Source organism: Chrysochloris asiatica, unplaced genomic scaffold (genome assembly GCF_000296735.1).
Source record: "Chrysochloris asiatica unplaced genomic scaffold, ChrAsi1.0 scaffold00150, whole genome shotgun sequence".
Taxonomy (NCBI): domain Eukaryota; kingdom Metazoa; phylum Chordata; class Mammalia; order Afrosoricida; family Chrysochloridae; genus Chrysochloris; species Chrysochloris asiatica.
This window is the reverse complement of record NW_006408668.1, coordinates 7853146-7865619: the sequence shown is the minus strand read 5'-3', so window position 1 is coordinate 7865619 and position 12474 is coordinate 7853146. Positions and strand designations below refer to the sequence as shown.

The 12474-nt window shown below is 49.5% G+C and overlaps 1 protein-coding gene across 5 annotated transcripts in view; it reads left to right on the top strand.

The window, feature by feature from the left end:
- The window catches only part of INPP4A (inositol polyphosphate-4-phosphatase, type I, 107kDa), a 59785-nt gene that overhangs the window by 40987 nt on the left and 6324 nt on the right, over nt 1–12474 (top strand). For all 5 annotated transcript variants that reach the window (XM_006870758.1, XM_006870756.1, XM_006870755.1 and 2 more), the window contains 7 exons: nt 720–892; nt 1889–2012; nt 3153–3279; nt 3665–3805; nt 6005–6102; nt 9459–9571; nt 10677–10831. In XM_006870758.1, coding sequence (XP_006870820.1) covers nt 720–892; nt 1889–2012; nt 3153–3279; nt 3665–3805; nt 6005–6102; nt 9459–9571; nt 10677–10831 — 931 coding nt within the window. The remainder of the gene's footprint in view (nt 1–719; nt 893–1888; nt 2013–3152; nt 3280–3664; nt 3806–6004; nt 6103–9458; nt 9572–10676; nt 10832–12474) is intronic.

Below are 12474 nucleotides of genomic sequence, written 5' to 3'. Positions count from 1 at the left end.
ACTAAATTGGAAAAAAAAAAAAAAAAAAAAAAAAAAAGCAAAGGGCAAAGAACCCTGAGGTTCTATTTTTTAAAAAGTTGTTTTGGTACAGGCTCAAAGTTCCTTTATATTCTTTAAACGAAGATAGAGTAGATGTGAGGGGAATAGTAAGGAAGTGAGTGTGAAAGAATGTGAATAGTCTTTCTTTAAGATGTAGACATTGAACATTTACCACACTTGCACAAAAGGCTTTGACAATGTAGAGGGCTGTCTGCGTTAATACCTGGGTGAAGAGCAGCAAGATAATTTCCTGGGTCTCTTTCTCTACCCAGGTGGTTAAGGTGATTAGGTTCTGCGGACAGAAGAGCTTTCTTGCTTAATCATGCCTTTCAGAACTTTTTTGTGTTGTTTTCTTAAAAAAGCATAATCTTCATTATTTATGGTTAGCGTTTAAACACCCCCCCCCCCTTAGTTTCAGAACATCTGCTACAGTGTTAGTTGTACAGGATAAGACCGCTGTTAGGTTTACTGGAAAGAGCTTTGAGCTTAAGGCTAGAGAATGGAATGGTTCCAGGCAGAACTTAGTGCCAGAGCATGGGTCAAGAATTAGAAGAAGCAGAAGAAGGTGAAAGAGGGGTGTGGGAAAGATGTACAGTGGTCAGGTGACTAGGTAGCATATTAATATCCGAGAACCCATTCTTAATCTTCCCTTATATGTTGATTCCTTCCCACATGCTCAGGTGAATGGAGTGAGGCCCTTTACCCCCTGCTGACCACCCTCACAGACTGCGTGGCCATGATGAGTGACAAGGCCAAGAAGGCAATGGTCTTCTTGCTTATGCAGGACAGCGCTCCCACCATAGCCACATACCTGAGCCTGCAGTACCGCCGCGACGTTGTCTTCTGCCAAACCGTAAGCCCAAGAGGCCATGAGCTCATGAAAAACAGACACTGAAACTCCTTTCCCTCTCCCTTCTCGTTAAAAAATAATACTGTAGCATGCCTGTTCCTTCCAAATGTAATTAATAGAGGAGTCCAGAATTCAACACGTGGGGGAAATCTACTCCCATCAGTGTGTGCTTAAAATTGGAATGGGCCTGAGTTTACGTTTGGTGGCCCTGGAAAATCTTGCACTGATGGAATGTGCCCCCCTTCTGACTTTACACTGACAAGGGGTTGGAGGTGGGGCCATGAGCCACCTTTTTTTTTTTTTTTTTTAACCACTGTGTTCTTTTCTACAAAAGAGTTTAGAGAAGGAAACATGGATATTTGCTTTCAGTACAGTCTGTTTTCCCATTGATAAAAAAGCGGTCTGCTTTAGCTCTGCTTCTCATCGAGAACTGTTTTTAATGATTCCTGTTATCCTTCAGAGAAAGGAAGAGTTTAAATGAATGTAACAAGTTGAGTAGATGCTAGGAATCTAATTAGGAAAGCCAGCCATGAGTCAGGGATAACTCACCACTCAAGGTGGTTCCTTGCCATCTGCCCCTGTCATCCTGGGCAGGCCTGTTTCATCACGCAGAACATCTCTCACTGAGGAGACGTTAGAGTGACTATGTTCTCTGTCTCTTCTGTTATTTGTTACCATTAACTCAGTTTTCATCCAGAGTTGGTATGGCTCTGTGAGTAAAGAGATCCTTTCACTGTGGGGAATTAATTCTGGGCTTCCAGAATGTTCCAGCCCGGAGTAGCATCCAGACTGGGATGGAAACTGGGCCAAAACCAAACCCACCTGTGGGAACAGTGGGGTAGCGAGCCTGTAATGTCATATTCCTGCCCCTGCCCCCAAATCCAAGGTGTTCCCTACTCCTCAGCTCCGGGGAACTCACAGGGCTAGCCGTGAACTGACTACTCTTTGAGGAGGAGCTGTCTGTCTTCACCGGTGTCTCCCTGTGTCTCCCCTGACTAGCTGACCGCTCTCATCTGTGGCTTCATCATCAAGCTGAGGAACTGCCTGCATGATGACGGATTCCTGCGGCAGCTCTACACCATCGGGCTGCTGGCTCAGTTTGAGAGCCTGCTGAGCACCTACGGTGGGTGAGACTCCCACCCTGCCTGCTTGAGCGCCCAGCCCCAGGGCAGCCACTGGGACTCAGGGATCAGTGAGCAGCAATGACATGTGTGATTTTTAATCCTTTCTTCCTAAGTAATTTCTGATTACACATATAACATGCTCATTAAAATAGTCTGAAACATCGCCCAAATATACAAGGTTCTTGTATAGCGCTCTCTATAAGTATACACACATGCAACCTCTGGGCTTTTGTTGTTGCTGTCATTTTTTATATATCTCGAAGATCTTTCTAGTTGAGGGTGGATGATAATTATTTAGCCAGTAATTTATTGTGGGACATTTGGGTTGTTTTAGTTTTTCCTGTGAAAACAATGCCATAGCATGACACCTTTGCACGTAAGACTTTATGGGCCTTTTTCTAAATTATTAGTAGAGCTGCTAAGGCAAAGGGTAGGGATATTTTAGAATTTAATAGGTCTGACCTCCAAAAAGGCTGTTTTCCATCTACCTTTGTTATCTGTTTAGTTTTTCTGATAAGATGAAAAGGAAGACTTTAACAAGGTATTTTGTTAATGTTGTGTGTGTGTGTGTGTATGTTAAATGCTGTCGTGTCGATTCCGACTCAATAGTGGTCCTGTATAGGACTTCTGAGGAGCTGCTGGTGGGTTTGAACTGCTTACCTTGTGATTCACAGTCCAGTGCTGATCCACGGCGCCATACCAGGGGTCCTTGTTAATGTTAGGACCCTTCGTAAATATAAAAATATGTAATAGAAAAAGGACCACAATAATACTGTTTTACTATATCTCTTTCCATTTTAAAAAAACTAGTTTTGTTTTCTGAGGTTGCTTGCATTTCTTTTCCCCTCACTCAGCCCTGTACTAAACAAAGAAAGGGTTTGGCAGTGTGGTCCATGTGTCCACCCACTGAATTGCTTATTTGAAGTCCGTGGGATTTGAGCCAGCAGGTGGAGAGGCTCAGGGAAGCACACTGCCCAGTCCCCCTCACCCACTGCCCCCACACAGCTGTGCCTGGATCTCCTGCCTTTCACCCACACCCACAGCCACCAAGGCCATGCTGAGTAGGGGCTCTGCCCTCCCTGGGGAGAGAGGCAGGTCCCCTCCACCTGACAGCCTTCTTTGTCTCTTTTTGGGTACAGGTGAGGAGCTGGCCATGCTGGAGGACATGAGCCTTGGAATCATGGACTTGAGGAATGTGACCTTTAAAGTCACCCAGGCCACTTCTAACTCATCAACTGACATGCTGCCTGTCATCACGGGAAATCGGTAAGAAGGTGCTCTGAATTTCTTAAGAGGCAGCACAGTGTTTTTCATTTATGCTTATTGTATACAATGCCTTCTTAATTTTTATTCTGTCCTATTTCATTCTGTTCAAAACATGGCTGGCCATCACTGAAGTTCGTTTCAGTCCCCTCTCAAAACCCATGGCCAGTAGTTTGGAAATCACGGAGTGGAGGGCCAACTGGGCCTGTGTGTCGCGGAGGCATATCTGCATGTCGCCAGGGCGCGCGATGTGGCTTCCTCTTCTCCCATGCCTCGTCCCCACCTCTTCCAGTGTCTCACACCTGGCCCAGTTGACAGGTCCCGCAGACTGACCTCCTGTCCATTCTCCGATCCACAATGCCTCCTTTTCCTGTCTCCTGTTTTCCAGCGATGGCTTCAATGTGCGGATCCCCCTACCAGGTTCGCTGTTTGACTCTCTGCCCCGGGAGATCCAGAGTGGCATGCTGCTGCGGGTGCAGCCCGTCCTCTTCAACGTGGGCATCAACGAGCAGCAGACACTGGCTGAGAGGTGCGGGCCGCCTGGTGTCGGGGGCGGGAGTGGCTGCTGAACTGTTGGAGGAAAAGGATTTGCCTCCCGTTGTTCCCAAGTGCTGAGTGGACTTTGTCGTCCCTTCCTACCTTCTGGCACTGTTCTTTTTACCACTTCTGTATGTCCTGGCCTGTCTTTGGTGCTGGGGATACAATGTGTGCCACGCCGTCCTCAAGAGACTCAGCTGTGGGTACTAAAGGTAGAGATATGGATGCAGGAGTCATGGGATCCCAGAGTAGAGATGCTTAATGAAATCTGAGAGGGCCTGGGAAGGTTTTCTGGAGGGGGTGATGATTGAAATGGGTTGTAAAGGATGAGTAGGAGTTTGTTACTCGAGGAGGTGGAGGAGAAAATGAGAATCTCAGGCACGGTCAACTGAAGGCATGAGGTTCAAGACAGGGATCAGTAATAGTGGAGGTAGACAGGCCTTGTGTGCAGCGCCAAGAAGTGTGCCTGGATCCTAACCTATATGCCTTTCAGACTCTCCAGAGTCTCTTGCTAAGCAGCAGAGAGGAGTCCTTTGTACTTGTGTGTGTACACATGTGTGCATGCGTGTGTGTTGGAGAGCAGGGAGTGTGTTGTACATAACACAACTAGCAGTGCATACTCTTTCCTGTTTTATATTTCACTCCCATGTGATATGTGTACTTCAGCATTCAAAGATGCCTATGAAATTGATCTACAATACCATGTATCTTCTAGACCTTTAAAGCCCCAGGCATGTGACCACTGACCCCTAGGTGTAAGAAGACCTCCAGTTACAATAGTAGCATGGTTGGTGGGAAACATGGAAGAACTTGTCGTTGGCAAGGCCCAATCAGATTACATTGTAATCGATGACTTTGCTGGCCAGGTAAAGGATGTGAAGGGGGACAAGTGAGATGAAGCCGTAGTTGGGAAGAGTCCAGGTGAAAGGCAGTGACCTGGATCAGGGCCAGGTGGTATAGATGGAGGCAGAACACTGGGAGAACTGTCTGAGTGGTAAAATGGAAGGATTTCATCTTCAGTTGGCCTGGGTGGGAGGGAGCGACCATGAGGAGAGTAGACAGGCCCTGAGCTTCTAGTTTGGTGAGTAAGTGGGTGGAGATGCGGCTAACTGAGCTAAAGAACCAGGGGAGGAGGCATGTTGGGGGCAGATGCCGTGAGTTCAGTGTGAGATCCTGGTGTCTCTGGGACTGCCAGGGGAAGGAGGAAGCACACATTTGGATGTGGGAAATGGGAGGTCATAGTTGGAGAGGTGTCAATTTTGGCGTCACTGGTAATTAGGTAACAGGAAGTTTCTGGAAGGAGGAAGGAAGATGTGGGCTGAGGATACTCAGGAAGCAGAGGCATCTCAGGCAGGGTTGACGAGCTGGCTGCAGGAAGAGTGTGAGGCCAGCAGGGAGGTATCAGAAGAGCGTTCTCTGTACCTGCAGCTGTTAATTCTGATGGTCTTTTCAAGAGCAGTTTCTGATAGAGTCTGAGGCAGGATCGGAATGCAGCAAGGAGAGAAGGGCTGATGAGAGGAAGGCGTGGTAATGAGAACAGGGAAGACAGGCGGTAGCCAACCATGAGGCTGGTGTTTGCTCAACAAGGAACTTCTGAGCTTGCTTCTTATAATTGCCTCCTTTACTCCTCCTTGCAGGTGGCATTGTGCTAGCTCATCCCTTTCACATTTGGCATGTACCCACGTGTATGCTGCATGCCGCCATGTCCTCAGGGTGAACCTCTCTGCCCTTTTTTGGGGCTCAGTCCGTGCCCTCACCTGGCAGATGCAGAGTGACTCTGACTACCTCATAGGCACAGCTACTGCAGAGTCCTGCTTCCTGCCAGCGAACTGCATGTAGACTTGTCACCAATGCAGTAGAGTTGACCGTAGGTTCTGGAGGAGGAAAGTGGTTTAGGATCTTATTTAAAAGGACCATAGTAAATGCTCAATGAATGTGTGAGGGGATCGATATTGTGATGGCCAAAACATCAGGAGTTCGAACTCACTAGCTGCTCCTTAGGAGACAGATGTGACAGTCTGCTTCCATAAAGATTTACGGCCTCAGAAACCTTCTGTCCTACAATTTGGTTGTGCATCAGTGTCGACTTGGTGGCAGTGGGTTTGGGGTCTTTTGGGGGTAACACAGTTGTGTTTGTGTTAGAAGAAAGCAGCATTAGCCAGCTAACGATGTCCCCTCATACCCTCCAAAGGTTTGGCGATACATCTTTACAAGAAGTTATCAATGTGGAGAGCTTGGTGCGGCTAAATTCCTACTTTGAGCAGTTTAAGGAAGTTTTGCCTGAAGATTGTAAGTATTTCTGGTTTGTGTGTGTGTGTGTGACTTAACATGTCTGTGTACTGTCTGCTCAGTGGCCAGGTTCACTCCTATCACATGTGGCTGAAGTGCTCCTTCCTGGTCCCCACACTCCCCACCGGCAGCAGGTCAGGCCGACTCTGCCAATGTAAGGTCCCCTGTTCTGAGACACTTGCCTTGTGGCTGCCGCCCTGGCTGATCTTTCTTGTGGTCAGTCCTCCTCTAACTCATATCTCAGCTGCTCTGTCACAGACTGGCTCAGTCCCTGAGGGTCAGCTAACCCAGTGGTACCATGTGCCTGCCGGGTAGGATGTGTGGAGCTCCAGTTTGTCCCTTGCCTCTCTGGGGCTAAGAGAATTACATAGCACTGTCGGATATCTGGGGACAAGTGACCCCTGTTCACACATCTCCCAGAGACAGTGGAGAGGTGTGTCCCTCCTGGTAAAGATGCTGCAGCAAGGCCTCTGGCAGTAAGACATAGAACCTGGTGCTGCTCCCAGAATTTGGGTGACAAGCCCAGCAGCTGCACGACACCACTTTGTGTGTGGGACTCTTTCCTGAGCCTAACCCGTAAATATTTCTGAGCAGCTGCCATGTACAGAACATTGGCTGAGCCGTAGACCTGCCTTGGACAAGCTTCTGGCCCAGAAGAGAAGCCAGGGCTGAGTCTCCAGAGAAAACTTTCTGCCTCTCCACAAGCAGTCCGAGTGGCTTCTAACTGAAAGGCTTTGTGCCCACCAGTGACCCTGCAGAAGAAAAGACCTCACAGTCTACTCCTGAATGTCAGTTTATGGGCAGTTGTACTCTGTCATATCGGGTTGCAGTCTGGATCAACTTGACAGCAGTGCGCTTGGGTGGGGTTTGTCAGCTCCGACACACACAGTGACAACATTCATCCACGAGAGGTCCTGCTGCCTTCCAGTCAGCTCTGACCCTTAGCAGCTTCCCATGTATTCAGAATCGAACTGTTCCATAGGGTTGTCAATGTCTCTGCTCTTAGAGAAGTACATTACCAGACCTTTATTGCACAGTGCCCCTGGGTGGATTTGAAGTACAGAATGTGTACCACCCAGGGACCAGAACCAGTCACATTGATGTGCTCTAATATTAGTTCATATCCGCTGGGAACTGTGGCAGGTAGATCTTGAAGTGTGGACACTGGCCGCACTGCACGCTGGTGAATGTTTGCGGGTCACTGGTATGCCAGGCACATTGCTAAGTTCTTTACCCACTGCCCTGGATCCCCGGTGCCCAGCAGGAGTGATGCTTCTGTTGGCATTGAAGAGGGCCGTGGGTGGGCGGCATATAGGAGATAATCGGGGTTTGCAGTTGGAAGTGTTAAGGGGTAGCTCTCAGCCTTGGCTGCCTGCTGGAAGTAACTACCAATGCCTGTCCCATACCCACCCTGAGCCCAATGGGTCGGACCTGGGCATTGGGAATTTTAGAAATCCCCAAAGTCATCCTGATGTGCAGTGAGCATGGAAATGAAGACATTAAGAGAGAAATGAAAGTGTTCTCTGATGGCTCAGTTAAAGGTAATTCAGTCACTTGGGTGTTTGTGAACCCAGTTACTGAGACGTTGAGTTCTTCAGCAGCAAAAACAGTAGGTTGTGACAGAGTGAGTCTCAGTCCTGTTACAGACCCCATCCTACACTCTTCGGGTGCCAACTGGCAGCAGTCTTAGGGGTGGGCACTATTCTGTACCCATTTGGTTTACGAGGACACTGCGGCATGGAGACCGGTCTCCCGAGGAGCCCGAGGTTGAGCCCAGGCTGCCTGTGTCCATCTTCTGAAGGCTGTAGGGGACCCAGGCTGTGGCTTGAAGGGGTGGGTCCAGCAGGTAGGGGCTGGAGACCACACTGAGAAGAGAAGGCGAGTGGGAGCAGTGGGCACTGTGGTCAGGGCGAGAAGGTTCTGTGTTGAACATTTTGGAGTCGAGCATTTTCCAGTGATGACCATGGTGAAGGGTGAGGTCTACATTAACCAAATAGTACTGATGTGGACATGTCCAGTGGGGAGCCAGGTGGACTGGGCATGATCCAGGAAGCAGGGCACAGGAGACAGTGGGGGCCGGGGAGGGAGCAGTGAGATCTGGAAGAGTTGGTCTATGAGGCTGAAAAGACAGAGACTGCCAAGCTGAGTACCCTGCACCTCTCACTCAGGTCATCAGTTGGCAGGTATGCAGTAAACCAGATACTACAGGGGTGACTGAAGAGAAACTCAGGTTGATCCAGGGAAGTAAGGTCATGCTGTTTCCTCCTGGAGCATAAACACCCTGACTCAGACCCCACAGTCTCCACAGACAGCCCCAAGGCAGGATACTTCTTTCCATCTCTGTGTGTCTGTCTGCTGGCCAGCACTTCAGGAACATGCCAGAATTGGATGGCATACAGCTCTGTGTATGCCAGGGTGGGGGTATGCAGTGGGAACTGTACGTGTATTTGGTTTGGGGTTTTGATTCATTCACTTTGGCAGTTTCTCTTGGGTATGACCTTGAACCCCTACCCTGTGTCGACAGAGTTATGTGGAAATCCCAGAGGGTCTCCAAAAATTCTTGCTCTTCCTTGAGTTCTTAGGTGAAGCCATCTGACCAGTCTTCAGGTTCAGGGGTCCTGCAAGGGCCTGGAGGCCATCTCAATGGAACAATAGTGGGAAAGCCTCTAGGTGTCACTCAGAAATGGGCTTTGTCGGGTCCAGTGAGGAGGCCCAGTAACCCACGGCCCCACGTGGTCACCCTCGTCACTGGGGGAGGTACTGAGAACCAGATGTTTTATCCCTTAAGTGGGACAGGGTAGCTTGGCTATTTTCAAAATGTCCCCAAGGTAATTTACTCTCCACTCCCAAAAGAGCACAAGAGAGATGAAGTTACTGCCTTTTGAAGGAGTAACTGAAGTGACTCCAAAAGAAATTGATGTTATGTACCTGTGGGGCTGTTCTGACTTACAACGACCCTATATGAGGGTCAAAACCACCATCACCAACCTTTCAGTTAGTAATCCAGTGCTTATCCTACACCACACCACCAAACCCACTGCCATCAAGTCAGTTCCGACTCATAGCGACCCTATGGGCAGAGTAGAACTGCCCCCACAGGGTTTCCAAAACTGTCATCATTCTCCCATGGAGCGGCTCGTGGATTTGAACCACCCACTTTTGGTTCAGGGATGAACACTTTAATAACTGCACCACCAGCACATCCCTACCCTCTTGCTTAAATTGTCCAAAATTCCATCTGCTGCCACATGCTACTCATCCTCTCATTGTCGTGTAGCAGCTGCTGACTGTGCCCGCCCTTAGGGTGTGGAGCTTCCGGGCGCTGCACCCATGCCATGAACTGTCTTCTCTTCCAGGCCTACCTCGATCTCGGAGTCAGACGTGCCTGCCCGAGCTGCTGCGCTTTCTGGGCCAGAACGTGCATGCCAGGAAGAATAAGAACGTTGACATTCTCTGGCAAGCTGCAGAGGTACTTGTCAAGAAAGAAAACAATTCTGCTGTTGCATCTGCTACCCCAAACAGTATTAGCAAATCATATACCTAAGCCAGGGGCAAGCAGATTTCTCCATAGGGACAAGAGAAAGTCGTTGAATCAAAGATGCGTGCTCTAGAACTGGAAGATAAGCTTATTACTTTAGAGCTGCCCTTGTTCCTTTGCATTTTTCTGAAGCTATATAGGGAGAAGTTCCCTCTGAGATGTGATGACCTACTTGGAGCTGCTAAACACCACTGGCCAGGCTCTGAAGCCTAGGGCAGTTTGTGAGACTTCACACAAAAGGCAAGCTGCCCCCACAGGCTGCAGCAAGGGCAGCGGTGACTCAGCCAGATCCCTCAGTGTCACGGGGCATCTCACTCCGACTCAGTCTCCACTGAGTGAACACAGTCTGGATGCACAGGCCTTGTGCTTACCATGTTTGGAACCTGTGGTCACAAATATGTTGCTGTTTTCTGTTGCTATGTAAGTCATTTATCATAGAGATGGTAGACCAGCCCACAAAGCCCTACAGGGCTTTACCTAAGCTCCTGGTCACTGGCCCAGGGCTGTGTGGAAGTTGGGTGACACACTGAGTCCCTCAGCTCCTATTTTGTTGTGGGTGTGTTTTTCTTCCCAGTAGATGTAGACTCAGAGGTGGGAAGGCTCTCAGGGACTCCTGGATGTGTCCATTCTTGTGTGGTTGGTTCACAGAGCCCAGGGGACTGGCTGGACAAGTGGGGACACAGTGCCAAGACGGGCACCCAGGTGTCCCACTTCCGATTGGACCAGCGTTGCTTTCCCCTTCTATACCTCACTTTGTATTTCTGTGTATAAACTAAGGGTCCCTCACCAGATAGCTGGCCTACACAAGGAAAAAGGGCCAGGGAGAAGAGCCAGCCGGGGCCTGTCAGCAAAGCTGATAGCCTGGCAGGACACGGAGCTGGACTAGACTGGATGGAAAGTGAAAGCAGCCGCACAGAGCACGGCCTGGCCTTGGCGGTTGTTACTGGCACGTCACATCCTTGCTGTGTGGACGGCGACCTTTTTCCTGTGAGCAGGGCATCTCCCTTCCACAACACTACCCGTTTTCCTGTTATAGGTCTGCCGCCGCCTGAATGGGGTCCGGTTCACCAGCTGCAAGAGCGCCAAGGACCGCACGGCCATGTCAGTAACCCTGGAGCAGTGTCTAATCCTGCAGCACGAACATGGCATGGCCCCGCAGGTCTTCACACAGGCCCTAGAGTGCATGCGCAGGTGAGTCCCGCTGCCCACCTGCCCGCCCACCCGCAGCTCCCGCCTGCCCCATGCTGGGCGCCACCGTGTAAACTGCAGATGAGCTTTCAGCCCGCCAGGACCTCCTCCTGGCACAGGTCCTCCAAACTCCCCCATCACACTCTAGCTTGATTTTGGAAAATCCACAAATGTATACAGAAGCCAAACTATTGGCCCTATCAAATTGAGGCAGTGGTCTCTCGTAAGTCACGATAGAAAAGAAGAAAAAAAAACCCAGCTGGCATGGGTCTTGGCATGCAGGACTGAGCTGGAAATGCCTAGGCCAGCCAGTAGGGAGGCCTGGGCATGAGGGAGCTAAATGCAGGGCTTTACCAAAGCTCCAGGTCACTGGCTCAGGGCCGTGGAAGTTGGGTGACACATGGAGTCCCTCAGCCCCTACCTTGTTGTAGGTGTGATTTAGCTAAGGGTTTTTATCAGCAGGCATTTCCCATTTATGTCACATTAAGTATTTTCAAACTTTCCGGAGGAAAATGCGTCTGCAGGTTGCACTGGTTGCTCCGCTTCTTCTCTAGCCATCGACACAGTTGCTTCTCCAAAAGCAAAGTGTCCACATGAGTGTTTTATGGTGACAGCAGCCAGCCCCGTCCCACCCTCCCTGTCAGTGTGCCATGGCAACCTCACCCTAGTGATGTTCCGATTCTGAGGCAGCAGGTGTGTTTGCAGATCCAGCCCGAAACTAAAACTCTGTTTACTGTTGACCAGTGCCTTGTTCCAAGCAATGCTGGGAAGCACCTTCTCTCACATACCAAAAGAAAGGATAAGAAACCTGGTTTTCCCGTCTTCTTCAATGTGGCTCACCAATGCTGTTAGTCTCGTTTCCAATGGTCACTCCTCCTCAATGTTCTGTATCATTTGTCCTCTCACCAAATTCTGTAAAGCGTTCGATTCTCTTATCCTTTCTGTATGTTTCTGCCGTTTTGACCTTCTCACAACAGTGCATAAAAACAACGCAGAAGCCCCTGCCTCTTGATCATTATAGTCTTTTGCAAAATTGGAGTGGTTTGGTGTCCACTGCTTCTCCAAGTTCATCTTCACCTCTCTGTTACCGCAATTAAGCCCTTCAAGACAGCTTACCAACCACCTTCTGTCTTTAGCCTCAGGGGCTCATTCCTCCTGAGTTCAGCTTGAGAACCCTCTTCAAAAGAAAGTTCAGAGAGCCCTGTGGGGAGGCACCCTAAATAATGGCCTTGCCTCTGAGGTCCTTGTAGCACCTCAGGCTAAGGTCTGAGTCTGGTATCCCCTGCTAGGAGGTCCCGCTGCCTGGGGACCAGCCAGCAGGGGTAGTAGGAGGGGCCCCTCCAGTGAACACACTTGCTACACGCAGAGTCATTCCAGAGTGAGGTATTCAGTTCATGAGTAGACCTCTATCCATTTTTTACATTCTGATCAATCTCTGTGAAAATAACAAGTGGTTGTTACTGCTTACGTTGTTACAACACAGAAGGAAGGTCGTTGAATGGGTTTGACTTTAAGACTAATTGAGAAGGTATTGAAGGCCTCTGCCTGCTCTCAGAGTCTGCAGTGGCTGAGCTGACCTAACTGCAGCTTAGGCTCCCACTACATGTGTCTGCCTTCATAAGAGCTAGGGTCTGTGTTTTCTGAAA